Here is a 14,877-nt window from a genome sequence, read left to right as displayed (position 1 = left end):
TGTGGTGGCTGGTGTGCAGCGGTCACCACACATTAAAAAAATCCACACACAGGCATCTTCCACCCTTCAAAATTTAGTTCGGGACCTGGAATTTTAGGTCCTTCATTGAAACACCGGTGAATTTTTTGATATGGAAGCAAGTCATCCTCGATTCGAGGGACTTCCTATGGTGATGACTATATCTCTGCAGAATTTTTGTGTTCTCCTCACAACTTGCTTTCCCACTCATCTTTGTATCATCAACAAACTTGACTACATTGCACTCGGTCCCTTCATCCAAGTCATTAATATAGATTGTAAATAGTTGCGGCCCCAGCACCAATACATGTGGCACCCCAGTAATTACCATTTGCCAACCGGAAAATGACTTATTTATCCCAACCCTCTGTTTTCTGTTATTTAGCCAATCTGTTATCCATGCTAATATATTACCCCAACCCCATGAGCTCTAATCTTGTGCAATCACCTTTTTTGTGGCACCTTATGGAATGTCTTTTGGAAATCCAAATATACCACATCCACTGGTTCCCCCTTATCCATCCTGCTCATTACATCCTCAAAGAACTCCAGCAAATTTGTCAAACATGATTTACCTTTCATAAAACCATGCTGACTCTGCTTGATTGAATCATGCTTTTCCAAATGTCCTGCTAATGCTTCCTTAATAATGGACTCCAGCATTTTCCCAACGACAGATGTTAGGCTAACTAATCTATAGTTTCCTGCTGTCTGTCTCCCTCCTTTTTAAAATAGGGGCGTTACATTTGCAGTTTTCCAATCTGCTGGGACCTACATAAGAACATAAGAAAAGGAGCAGGAGTTGGCCATTTGACCCCACGAGCCTGCTCCGCCATTTAATAAGAACATGGCTAATCTGATCATGGACTCAGCTCCACTTCTCTGCTCGTTCCCCATAATCCTTTATTCCCTTATTACTCAAAAATCAGTCTATCTCCGCCTTAAATATATTCAACAACCCAGCCACCACAGCTCTCTGGGGCAGAGAATTCCACAGATTTACAATCTTCTGAGAGAAGAAATTCCTCCTCATCTCAGTTTTAAAAGGGCAGCCCCTTATTCTGAGTGTAAGCCCCCTCGTTTTAGTTTCCCCTATGAGTGGTGTTAGTGTTAGTGTTTATCAGAAGAATCACTCAACACTCAGAGTCGGTTCCAATGCCAGTGCGGCCTTTATTGACACCAGCGTGCTCTGCTGTCCGTCGGTGTTGTCCAGGGTACGTGCATGTCACAGGGCTATCCATATTACGAGTTGCGCCGTTCGTATTCCCATTCTGGTAAGTATTATCTGTAATTTTAAACAGACGGCCTGGTCGTCACCAGGGGTTAAGTTTTTTTTGTTCTACGAATGTCCCTGTCACCCTGCAAAATCAGAAGCACAAGGTTACAATCGAACCATTTCGAGCTGAATCTGTGGGGCGTCCGCCCGTGTCTTTACCCACTTAAATATTACCCAAACTCCTATTATCACCAAGGCCAAAGCTATTCCTCCGAACACCCCTTCCAAAAGGGTGTCCAACCACTCCTGGTATTTTACAGAATACCATTCCGTCTCGTCTAGGCGTATCACCCTTGGTTCAGCCATTATCCTTCTGAGTTATACCTTTTTAATTGCGACCAGTGCTTCCACCGGCCTTTTCCTCTCATGTCGACACATGCACACGTGTCGCTAGTCAAAATGATGTCATACGGCCCGGTCCACCTTGGGGCAAACCCCGTCCTGTCGGGGGTGACTTGTACCAACACTTTGTCGCCTACCTGTGGGAGGGGTGCGTCGGCCTTTCCTTTGTTTTGGATCTCCAAGTCCCGTATGGTCTGTTGCTCCAGCACCTCTTTCCTTAGTTCCTTTAGCTGTGAATCTAATTGTTTTACATATTGTTTAATCCGATCTCGTAAAGGCCCCATGTCCTCTCCCCCCGTTATGATGCCTTCGGGGAGTCTCATGGCCCTCCCCGTCATCAATTCAAAGGGGGTCAGGCCTGTGGTCCGGTTAGGGGTAGCCCTAAGTCTCATTAATATACAGGGTAAAACATCCACCCATCCCTTCCCGGTCTCAGTTATGGCTTTGGCAATTGCTGTCTTGAGGGTACGGTTCATTCGCTCGACCATTGCCGAGCTCTGGGGGTGGTACGGGATGTGGAACCCTTGTCGGATTCCAAGCAGACCACATGCCCGCTTCATGACCTGTCCCGTAAAGTGTGTCCCCTGTTCTGAGTCAGTTTGAAGGGGCACTCCCCACCGTGGGATCATGTCGAATGCGAGAATCTGCGCTACCGTGTGTGCTCCGCAATCCCGGGTGGGAAAAACCTCAACCCACCTGGTAAACTGATCGATAATGACCAGGCAGTATTTCTTTCCCCGACTGGTGGGTAGGGGCCCTGTGAAATCAATCTGTAGATTCTCCCACGGGCCCCTGGGATGTGTCTGATGTGCCATTTTAACCTTTATGGGTCTGCCTGGATTATGCTGTGCACATACTATGCAGCGCTGGCAATGTTTGGCTACGTCTCGCCCTACCCCGGCCCACCACCAGTCTTTGAGCAGACGGCTCAGCATTCCATCTCGCCCAGTGTGGTCTGGCTCGTGGTGTAGCCGGAGTAGTTCGGTCTGGATTGAGGATGGGGCGACTACTTGTAATCCCTTTCTCCATACCCCGTCCTCCCCAATGCTAGCCCCCTTGCTCTCCCATAGCGACCGTTCCTCCGAGCTACTTTCTTCCTGTACCTTACGGATATTCAGCTCTCCTGGTCCTATCACGGCCACTTTAATTATCTGGGGCTCATCTTCTTCCGCTGCGCTCCTAGCTGCTTGATCTGCCAACATGTTTCCCCGTTGTTCCCTGGTCTCTACCCTTTGATGCGCCTTGATCTTTATTACTGCTGCCGTCGCAGGTCTTTTAACGGCTTTTACCGATTCCCGAACTATATTCTCGTGTTTAATGTCCCCCCCTGAAGTTATGTATCCACGTCTGCTCCAGGCTATCACGTATTCGTGTACTACCCCGAATGCGTACCAGCTGTCAGTATAAACATTTACACGCTTCCCCTTTGCCCATTTGAGGGCTTCGGTCAACGCTACCAGCTCCGCCACTTGGACGGACACTGTCCCTTCCAGTGCCCCTCACAGGAGGGTGGCACCATCCTGGTCTACCACGCCCCACCCGGTGCGGAATTGCCCGTCAATAGATCGTCGGGACCCATCAATGTAAAGGGTTAAATTGGGGTCGCTCAGAGGTTCATCGGCTATTCCCCCTTCCGTTCCTTGGTCTATCTCAGTTTTGCAGCTATGGGGTTCACCTTCGGTCACTATTCCCTCTGCGGGATTAAAACCTATATCCCTGATTACTTGTATGGACTGGTCTTTGGGTAATAGTACTGCCTCCCAGGTAGCTCGTCGCGTATCTGACACTGTTTTTAACCTCCCGGTGTTTAGCAATTCCACTATGTCGGTGGCCGCGCAGACCTCCGCTGTACTGGGTCAGCTGCTGTATAATGTCCAGCAGCTGCTGATTTCCGAGGGTACTAACGTCCGGGGCTCTTTCATTGGGGTTTTGTCCCGTTTTAGGTCCCAGTTGCGGTCCCTTCCCTTCCTTGCCACCTCCCTTTGCCCAACAGTCCTTTGACTCGTGACCTAATCGGTCACAGTTCCTACACTTGTTGCGTCCGTCGCGTTTTGGGGCTCTACACTCGGCGCGGCGATGTCCCGTTTTGTTGCAGTTGGAGCATGTCTCAGCCGCCTTTTTGTCGGTGGCCGCGCAGACCTCCGCTGTACTGGCGGCTATCTTGGACCTTTGTTGATTGTCTACCGAGGTCGCCCAACTTTCCAGATCATCAAAATGATTATGTACCACTAAGCCTGTTTTTAGGATGGCTTGGTGTGCAGAGCTGAGTCCGTCCTTATACAACTGTATGAAGGCCGGGTTCTGCCGGTCTGCGTCCGGTACTCCGCGATGTGCCAAGAACGCCTCAAATTCCCTAACCCCGTACTCTGGTGCCCGTTCGTCCTTCTTCTGCACTACTCCCACTAGAGAGTTCCAGTTTACGGGAACCTGGCCTAGAACGAGTGTCACATTCGTCTCCTGCTGTTACCTAGTAGCAGTCAGGTCGGTACACCAGGTACCGCTTCGGTAATCATTAGGTAGTCTGTCCCAGTAGTTTTCTGGCATTTTAATCCTAACTATACCAGCGATATCTTGATTGTGGAGCTGGTGGCAACTTGTCATTTCCTTGAGCTTCTGCCAGAAGGTTGCATTGTTATGGCAGGGTATGAGGGGTGGCAGTTTGTCTAACAACTGCATCGTGTCCCCGGGGGACAGCGATGTGTATGTTATTCGTGTTTGTGCGGGTATGGTGGGACTGCCATTGCGTCTTGCTCCTGCTGGGATCTCGGGTATGCGATCCACCTTTAGCGGCGCGATCGGGGCCGGGTTTATTGTGGCATATGGGGGTGGCAAGACGTCCCCTTTAACCGAGTCGCAACTATCCGTTTCATTCCCAATCTTCCTCACTAGGTGGTGCACTTGGGCTATTTATGGTCAGGACCGGCAAAACTGTCTGTCCGTTTGCAACAGTTACTTGCTTTCTTTTTGTTTGCACATACTGGTTAACTTTCTCTGTTAACTTTACATGGGCTCGCAGTATCAAAACTACTGCCCTTCCCTCTTTGTCTTTCTTTTCCTTCTCCCACCATTCCCTTTGCTTCGCTGGCAGGTCCTGAGGATCCCACCTTGCTCTAATCATTTTTTTCGATGAGCTTCTTTTGTTTTTCCGCCAGGTGGCGGGTAAGGGACCTTCTGGTCCCCACTTGAGGTTACTTGTTTTCATGGCCATCCCTGGGTAGGACTAGTACCGTTAGGAATCTACTCTCAGAGGTCCGCTTTCTTCCGAGCGCAACTTGTAGTAGACCGTCTCCTGGCTACTGTCAGGTCACAAGTTTTGCTGTTACACAAACTTATACAATTCTTAAAACGAGTTTAAGCAATTCCCGCAGTACTCTACGTATCCTTAACAACTACCTACCACCGCTCAGCCTGTTGGTCCAACCCTGTTCACAGGTTTGGATTCCGTTAGCCGCTGTACACCGCTTCGTTCTACCCCAGGGTATATTTCAAATTACACTGTTGGGTCCGGAAGATGCCTTTCAGTATCACGATCCCACGGTCCAAGTGTGTTCCCGGCACCTACTTAATTCCTGGCCGTCACGTGGGACTAAAGTCCTCTTAATTCAGACTCAGGCTAGGTGTTTGAGATATTGGACCGTCTCCTCGTGTCGATCAATCAGCATCCACCTTCCGCACCCTTTATTTTGTTTAAGATATACTCACCCGGTTTCTCCAAGAGCGTTCAGTGACCCCGAAATCCTGCTCATGATGCCACTGTTAGTGTTAGTGTTTATCAGAAGAATCACTCAACACTCAGAGTCGGTTCCAATGCCAGTGCGGTCTTTATTGACACCAACGGGGAGAGAAGCCTGGATCCAGTCCTGTGACTTCCTCCCCGCTGGCATCAATAAAGGCCGCACTGGCATTGGAACCGACTCTGAGTGTTGAGTGATTCTTCGGATAAACACTAACACTAACAAGTGGAAATATCCTCTCTGCATCCAACTTGTCGAACTCTCTCATTATCATATGTTTCGATAAGATCACCTCTCATTCTTCTGAACTCCAATAAGTATAGTCCCAACCTACTCAACCTATCTTCATAAGTCAACCCCTTCATCTCCGGAATCAACCTCGTGAAACTTCTCTCAACAGCCTCCAATGCATGTATTCAATTCCTTAAATACGGAGACCAAAACTGCACGCAATACCCTTTACAGTTGTAGCAGGACTTCTCTGCTTTTATAATTTATCCCCCTTGCAATAAAGGCCAACATTCCATTTGCCTTCCTGATTATTTGCTGTACCTGCATACTAACTTTTTGTGTTTCATGCACAAGTATCCCCAGGTCCCTCTGCACTGAAGCACTTTGCAATTTTTCTACATTTAAATTATAATTTGCTTTTATATTTTGTCTGCCAAAGTGGATAACCTCACATTTTCTGACATTATATTCCATCTGCCAAATGTTTGCCCACTCACTTAACCTGTCTATATACCTTTGCAGATTTTTTGTGTCCTCTCAATTTGCTTTCCCGCCCCACTTGGCTACATTACATTCGGTCCCTTCATCCAAGTCATTAATATAGATAGGTCCCAGCACCGATCCCTGCGGCACCCCACTCGTTGTTGTATGCCAACCGGAAAATGACCTCTCCAGAATGCAGGAAATTTTGGTACATTACAACCAATGCATCCACTATCTCTGCAGCCACTTCTTTTAAGACCCGAGGATGCAAGCCATCAGGTCCAGGGGACTTGTCCACCTTTAGTCCCATTATTTTACCGAGTACTCTTTCTTTAGTGACCGTGATTGTATTAAGTTCCTCCCCGCCATAGCCCCTTGATTTTGAGAGTCAGGCATTTTGGGCCTAAATAAAACATAGCCAAGGTTGTACCTTGCTTAGTTAAACAGTACTCAGTTTGAACCTTTATTGCATACATAACAACAACACAAACTAAGTCTTTGCCACAGATTAATTTTATTGGTTATTTTAATGTTCAATCTCTGATATTACAATTACAATTGAAATCTCGGGAAAATCAGTGTCTGCAGCCATTGTGTTTTGATATTTTATTCCCATTTTAACCTATTTCTAGATCCTTTCGCTTTCCTCCCTCGACTGAGTTTCTTCACAGAGATGGTGACAGTCTCTGGAAAAGGGACTTTCCCGGGTATTGTCCAAGCTGCTCTGTGTTGGCCACTGAGGGACACAGAAGGTTTGATGAAGAGCTGGTGCAGCTGACCAGTTACAGGGCAGGGAGACTCCCAGTGACAGAGGCTGAGATCTGAATGAACGCTCTGGATGGGAGTCCAATCGTCTGTCAGCAAAGCTTCAGAGCAACAGAATCAAGCTGATGATTTATTTGAAGGGCCTGCAGTGGTCGTTGGTCCTCTCTCAACTGGTACACATGGAAAGCCTTTCACCCGAAGGTGGACTTTATTGTGAAGAGGCAGCAAGTGAAAGATAGGTCGACAGAGTGGTTTTATTGCACCCTCTATGGGCTGGATTGGAGATTTTTTTACACCATCATTACCATAAAAAGAGTATAAGTCACATGCTCACAGTGCACTGAAGCTTATGCACCTCCAGCTATAATGCTTTACCTGCATTGCTGTTAAAACACCTAAACAGATGATGATCATAATAAATCACATTTTTCGTATATATTTGGACATCAGTGTCCCTCTATCTACCTAGTTTTCTAAATTATTTAGAACTTCATTGGGGGCGATTTTAAACCTGCCCACTTGGCAGAGATTGGACTCAGCCACTCGTCAAAAGTGGCAGGGTCATCATTGACAATAACGGACTGGGGTCTGCTGACATCACACACGGACCTGGGTCTGGTGACATCACACACGGACCGGGGTGTGGTGACATCACACACGGACCGGGGTCTGGTGACATCACACACACAGGGTCTGGTGACACCACACACGGACCGGGGTCTGGTGACATCACACACGGACCGGGGTGTGGTGACATCACACACGGGGTGTGGTGACATCATCGGGCCCTGACTGCGCCGTTAACTCTGGCCTGGGCGGGGGAAGCCGGTGCAGCTTTTCCAACAGGCCGAAGCAGCTCTGAGGAGAATCAGGATGTCAAGGTGTAAGTGTTTGACTTTCCTTTGTGCAGGAATGCCCCACCAGGCCCCAAAATGAAAGTTTAGGGCTCCCCTGCCCCGGACTCCCCACATCCCCCATTCCATCCCCGAGACCCTCCCAGAACCACCTTCACCGCACCTGCCTGCACGCCCTGTGGCCGGGAAGTGGAATGGCCGCACGATAATGAAGTTCGGGATTTAAAATACCCCAGGCCCGATATCTGCAGCAACAGGTGAGTTTCCCATTCCCCTCGCCGCTCACCCACCCAAAACCCATCTGGAGTTAAAATCGGGCCCATGTAATGTGTATTATTGTCTAAAAAACTGTTCCTATAATTCATAAAAAACAACTATTGTGGCTCTGTCCCATTGGCTCAATTAACTCTAATTCCCCCCAAACCCACGTTATTTTGTATCGTTTCACACATAGCAAAAGGTCTAAGGATACAGGAACAAATCCTATTGGTTAGTTCACCAGTGGTGTCAATATTCTTGAATGAAGCACAGGAATTTTGAATAACTACAGAAAGATCATTGTTTGAAAATTAGACACACGAGTAAAATAATAATTCAAAAGAAAGTACCAGCAGAATATAATAAGTGAAGCGAGTACCCTACCAAGCCTGCTCATAAATCAGCGAGTATTAATGCATCTTTCAAAAATATGTTTAGTTTTAGCTGGGAACGAGAGAGTTGTCTAGATAGAAAGGCGTAATTCAGCGAGAGCACTTAGATATTCTTCATTGTGACAATCAAACTCCAGGGCCTTTTCAAAGCATTCAATAGCTTTACAATTCTTCCCATCCAGCTGGTGCAGTAACCCAAGAACACCAAGGGCTTTGCTGTCTCTTGAATTTATGCAAAGTTGTGTTTCTGCTATCTTCTCCAAGTTTTCGTGACACCTTCTCCGTTCTATTGAGTCATATTTGACTTTCACTCCTTCCAGAAAATGGGTGACGGCATTTGATTCAGATCGTTTCTGGTGCAGTTCAAATAATCCGACCGCTAAACATATTTGCTGCTTATTTTCTTGGCGAATATTTTCTAATTTCAGTAGATTGCTGTAGATCGCCTCTGCTTCGAAAAATTCTTCATTTAATGAACAGATTTCTGCAAAATCCAGTTGTGGCTGAATAGATGTTAATGGGCGGGGCTCAAATGCCTTTTCAAAATGGTACTTGCATTTATTGATTAAGTCAGCTTTCTGTTGAAAAGCAGCATTGCGAGGGTCTTTGCTGCCTGGATATTTGATCAGTTGAAATAGTTTTTTTCTGTAACACAGACCTATTTGGTGGTGTATGAAGGTAGAGTTTGGGCTAATTTCGAATGCTTTCTTCAATAGCTCCACAGCTTTTTCCACATCTCCTTCTCTTCTGTAAAATTTTGCTGCATAACGAGTTACATATGGAAGATCAGGGGACTTCTGCAATGCTTGTTCAACTAATTTCAGTGCTTCCGCCTTTTGTTTGAATTGTAGTTTTAGAGCCAACATCACCATGGCTACAGAGTCATCTGGATCAAGTTCCAGCACACGTCGCAACTGCTTCACTGATTGGCTGCGGTCACCACTCTCTGGGGTACCAGAAAACCCTTCCAGACGGAACAGAGCAGTCGCATAGCCAACGTTCCATTCAGTGTCATCAGGATCTTCCTCCAGAGACTTCTCAAAACATTCCTTTGCCTCTTCATAGTATTGAGCAGCAGAAGTCAACAGTGACCAACCCTTCTCCCCGTATACTTCAGGTATCAGTGCTGTATACCGAGAGCCATCAGTAAATTGTTTACAGATCATCTCCAGCTTGTCGAGGTAGGACTGGGCCTCTGTCAGTTGGCCCATGTGATAATATACCCAGGCATAGTTTCCATAGGTGATGATGCTTCTTCTTTCAAATTCATGTTCATGGTTCTCCCTCAGAATCTTTTCAGCTTCCTTTAAGTTTTGAATTGCCTCTTCACAGTTGCCTTGCAGACAGTTTACAAAAGCGAGGTGGTTGTAAGACCTGGCCTGATATTTCACACCAGCCTGTATTGAATCTTGTAATCTATACTTCATGTTGTCCAAGTCAATGTTTTCTTTCTGTGGGCCCCATGTGAAGTGACATTGAAGCTGATCGAGCTTCACTTTCAACAAATCCTTCTGTGTGTTGCTGCAAGAGAACAAAATTCATCAAAACCCGTCTCAGACTGGCTGTGTCACGCCCTCCCCTCTCTCCGGTTTCTTTAACTAAAGCCTTCTCCCGACTCCTGGACCCACTGACCATGAAATCTCTGGTCACACAAAGGTGACCTCTGCTAAAACCACTGCAAAAGGCAACGGTATGACTGCAAATCTTAGCTGTACTTACACTGGTCTCCTTCATGCTCGCTGATGTACCAGCTCCTGGACATTTAGTCTTCTCACCCAATGTGCAGCATCACCTCAAACACTCCCACTCCCAATGATATGAACAGGAACATTGATTGAAGTTCTGAGGCTGCCTGTTGGTTCACCCATTACATCTCCTTCTCATTCATGTATTCCATTCTGAAATGGGAGCTCCTCACTAAAAAGATCAGAGCTAATTCTAAAATGCTCTCCGTCTCACATTGGCAGTCCAGGTAACTCTCCACTGAACAGGAACGCCAACCTGGTCCTCATGGACCCTGCTGTCTGTGAGCCAGGTCATTCCAACTCCAACATTCAATTGAAGTTCTTTAAAATTCTGAAAGGTTTTGATAAGAGTGCTTACAGAGAGAATATTTCCTGTTTTGCGAAAGAGCAAAACGAGAGGCCATCAGTATAAGATAGACACCAAGAAATCAAATAGGGAATTCAGCAGAAACTTCTTTACCCAGAGAGCGGTGAGAATGTGGAACTCGCTACCATAGGGACTGGTTGAAGCAAATACTATAGATGCATTTAAGGGGAGACCCGGTAAGCAAATGAGGGAGAAGGGATTAGAGGGTTATGCAGATAGAATTAGCTGAGGAAAGAGAGGAGGATGCTCGAGTGGAGCATAAACCAGCATGGTTGGGCCGAATGGCCTGTTTTTGTGCTGTGTATGCTATGTAATCCTCTGTAATCCTACCCTTAAAGCAAAAAAGAAGTTCCAACACAAAGGATTCTGAAAGACCATGTTTCATGAACTGACTCTTATCCTGCTGAAAATCTTTCACCATACAGGTGAGATTTTAAGCCAAGGCAGTATCTGCCTGTTCAAGTGGTTCAGGTGGACCTTAGAGATTCAATGGCACTATTTGAAGAAAAGCAAGGAGATGTATTTTCCAATATTCTTCCCTCAAGCAAAACCACCAATACCATATCCTCCGCGAATTCTGCATTCCTCCAACTTGGGCTCGTGTCCATCCTCCACCTAACACACCAATGTTGGCCATGGCTTCAGCTAAACTTCGCCACCTCACTATCCCACTTTAAGACTCTCCATAAAACCTCTCTCTTTGAATAAGCTTTTTGTCAGCCTTCTAAATATCTCCACCTTTGCCTCGGTGTCAATTGTTGTCTGATTAATTTACTGTGAAGAGCCTTGGGATGTTTAAAGGCGCTATATAAATGCCAGTTGTTGTTGTTGTGCAAACTGAGCCATCACATTTCCCGACAAAACAACAGTGACTGCACTGCAAAATAATTCACTGAATGTGAAGCACTTTGGGACATTTCTGAGAGGTGTGATAAGGTGTTACATCAATACAAATTCTTTCTTCCTTGCTGTTAAACTCACGTCGATACACTTCATCCCCCAGCCATCCCAGCTTCTCCTTGCACTCTACTCCGCCGGCCTCTTGTTCCTGTTGGCTCTCGTCTCCCTCCCCCCACAATCCAAGCTGTCATTCTTACCCCTGCCCCAGTTCATGGTGGCTTTCCTCCCTTTGCTGCTCCGTTCAAACTGCTGCACCTGTCCTTTCCCCCAGTTCATGTCAGCACTCTTCTCCCCCGCCCCCATTCTCAATGTAAGTCAGCACTTTTCCTTCTCCTACACACTTTAAGCTGGCACTCTCCTCCTGCATTTCATGCTGTGTCCATCCCCCATCCCAGTCCATGCTGTACTCTCCCTTTGCTTTATAGTTCAGGTTGCTTTAGTTTGGATATATGAAAGTGCTGGAAATCACTATTTTACATTAGTAGATCCCTTCTAGATTCTCATGGAACACAAAGTGAAACTTTCTTTCTTCAAACTCTGGATATGACCTGAGGGCACTTACAGAATACACCTTTCCACCACAGTATAATATTCAAGATTAACTTTGTACTTTCTATGAATTCTGAACAGAAACCAATTTTAATTTTAATTTGAATTATTACTGAATATAATCCTATGAACAGGTCTGCCTTTTGCCTCATGTTTACTGACTATCACCAGTCTTGGTGCAGCAGTGTTCCCTTATCTGTGTGTCTCACTGTGAGCCACTAATCCCAGCTCTCTGCATTTCAACTGCTTTGTAATGTAAGCTACTTTATTTCTGAAAACTAGTTCCTTGTTCAATAGTCTACACGTAAATTTAAATAAAGGAGGAATTCCAATGACCGTTACCTCATAGTGCTGATCGATGGACAATGCATTGAATTCCCTCTTCAGCTCCAACTGTACTTCCAATGGAGAGTTGATCGAGAAGTGTGTTGATGTGTCGTTTTCCAGCTCGTTTATCCTGTTCAGTCAGTTATTGCTTAAATCATTGTCTGAATGTGAATAGAAACTAAATCTATAAAACGTAACAAAGAACCAAATGGTTGAAAACAGGTGCGAAATGGAGCAGTGCTAATAAGACCCGCCTGTTTGAAAGTCTGGATTTAGCATACAATTTTAGTCCTAATTGGTGATTACCACAATTTGAACGCCTGGAGGTACTAAACAGACACCTGGGACTAAAAATTCGATTGCGTAGCACCTGTTGTTTGGGCGCTACAGGTGCCTTTTTGGGTCAAAACAGCATCCGCGCCGTGCTCGCACAATTCTGGTGCAGGCCGTGCTGGACACCATCTTTCTGAGGACGTTAGTGTCGGCGCTTGGAGCGTGTGCCAGATTATGTAGATTGGGAACATCGTGACCTCAGTCAGCGTGCAATGATAGTTTGACACCAGAACTGCTATTTTCATCCTCAATGGTGCAGGAAACGCCCTGTGTTACCCTCGCACAGCTGAACAGGGTTCAGCAGCTGAAAGGACACCCGACCAGTGATATTTAAAGGGATCATCAACCACTCTCAGGTCAGTTGCTGATTAATTTCCACTGGCTCCGTGTAAGTTTGTGGAACCGTTTGTATTGTGTTCCTAACACAGATGTGGCTGCGCACAGGGAGGTTAAATTAACAATGACCTCAGTCTTTAATAAGATACTCCAGAGTGAGGAACAGGCCTTAGAGGCCGGCTTATATACAGTGCTCCCAAGGGATGCTGGGATCCCTTGGGACTTCAGGGGATGAGCTCCCTAGTGGCAGAACATGGGAGTACATGCTTTACAGATACACAACATCACTCCCCCCACCCCCAAAGTCAAAGTGAAAACTATTTACAAGGCGAGGCGGTCAGGAGTCTTTATTTCCCTGGTGGACCACGTCAGTACAAATGTCTGTTCTGGTGTGTTGGCTGTGCCCTCGCTGGGCTGGCGTGTTGTTGGTCCTGCAGGGCTGCTGGGTGAGCCTGGCCTTGCTGGGTTGTTGGACGTGATGGGTTCAATTTCCTGGTGGTGACGTTGATCCTTTGGGTGTGTGTTGTGGGCTCGATAAAGGTGGTGTCTGCTGTGAGTTGTACAGGGCAGTCTGTGAACCGCAGCCTCGTTTGGTCCAGGTGTTTTCTGCAAATTTGTCCACTGTTTAGTTTGACTACAAACACCCTATTCCCTTCTTTAGCTATCACCCTGCCCGCGATCCACTTGGGACCATGTCCATAGATTAGCACATACACAGGGTCAGTCAGATCAATTTCCCATGACACAGTGGCACGACCATCGTTTACATTTTGTTGCTGCCGCCTGCTCTCTACCTGATCATGCAGGTTGGGGTGAACCAGCGAGAGTCTGGTTTTAAGTGTCCTTTTCATGAGTAGCTCAGCCGGGGGCACAACTGTGAGCGAGTGGGGTCTCGCGCGGTAGCTGAGCAGTACTCGGGACACGTGGGTTTGGAGTGCGCTTTCTGTCGTTTAAGGCTCTGTTTGATGGTTTGTACTGCCTCTCTGCCTGCCCATTGGAGGCTGGTTTAAACAGGGCCGAGGTGACATGTTTGATCCCATTGCGGGTCACGAATTCTTTAAATTCGGCACTGGTGAAACATGGCCCGTTGTCACTGACCAGTATGTCAGGTAGGCCGTGGGTGACAAACATGGCCCTCAGGCTTTCAATGGTGGCGGTGGCGGTGCTTCCCGACATTATTTCACATTCAATCCATTTTGAAAAAGCATCCACCACCAGGAACATTTTACCGAGAAACGGGCCCGCATAGTCGACATGGATTCTCGTCCATGGTATGGATGGCCAGGACCACAAACTTAGCGGTGCCTCTCTGGGCGCATTGCTCAACTGAGCACATACGCTGCATTGCCGTACACAGGACTCTAAGTCAGAGTCGCTACCAGGCCACCACACGTGGGATCTGGCTATCGCTTTCATCATTGCTACAGCCGGATGTGTGCTGTGGAGATCCGAGATGAACGTCTCCCTGCCCTTTTTGGGTAGCACTACGCGGTTACCCAACAACAGGCAATCTGCCTGAATGGACAGCTCATCCTTTCGCCGCTGGAACGGCTTGATTGGCTCTTGCATTTCAACGGGGATGTTGGCCCAGCTCCCATGCAGTACACAGTTTTTTTACTCGGGACAGCAGAAGATCTTTGCTGGTCCAAGTCCAAATCCAAATCTGGTGGGCCGTGACAGGTGATTTATCATTTTCAAAATGCTTCCATGACCATCAACAAGTCTGCAGGCTGCACCATCATCAACAAGTTTGCAGGCTGCGCCATTTCCACCCCCGCGGTGGGCAATGGTAGCCCACGGAGAGCATCCGCACAGTTCTCAGTGCCTGGCCTGTGGCGGATGGTATAATTATACCTTGATAGCAAGAGTGCACACCTTTGTATGCGGGCTGAGGAATTAGTATTTATCCCCTTGTTTTCAGCAAACAGTGATGTGAGGGGCTTGTGATCGGTTTCCAGCTCAGATTT

The 14,877-nt window shown here is 46.9% G+C and overlaps 1 protein-coding gene across 1 annotated transcript; it reads right to left on the bottom strand.

Annotated features, from left to right (window-relative positions):
* Positions 1–7,840: 7,840 nt before the first annotated feature.
* Positions 7,841–12,261, bottom strand: LOC139256275 (interferon-induced protein with tetratricopeptide repeats 5-like). The gene is made up of 2 exons (XM_070874164.1): positions 12,257–12,261; positions 7,841–9,874 (listed from the first exon to the last, which is right to left on the bottom strand). The coding sequence occupies exons 1-2, from the start codon at positions 12,259–12,261 to the stop codon at positions 8,425–8,427; spliced, it is 1,455 nt and encodes a 484-aa protein (XP_070730265.1). The 3' UTR covers positions 7,841–8,424.
* Between the last annotated feature and the right edge of the window lie 2,616 nt (positions 12,262–14,877).

Source organism: Pristiophorus japonicus, chromosome 3 (genome assembly GCF_044704955.1).
Source record: "Pristiophorus japonicus isolate sPriJap1 chromosome 3, sPriJap1.hap1, whole genome shotgun sequence".
Lineage (NCBI taxonomy): Eukaryota > Metazoa > Chordata > Chondrichthyes > Pristiophoridae > Pristiophorus > Pristiophorus japonicus.
Note: the sequence above shows the minus strand (reverse complement) of the source record. Positions and strands in the feature narration are given on the sequence as shown.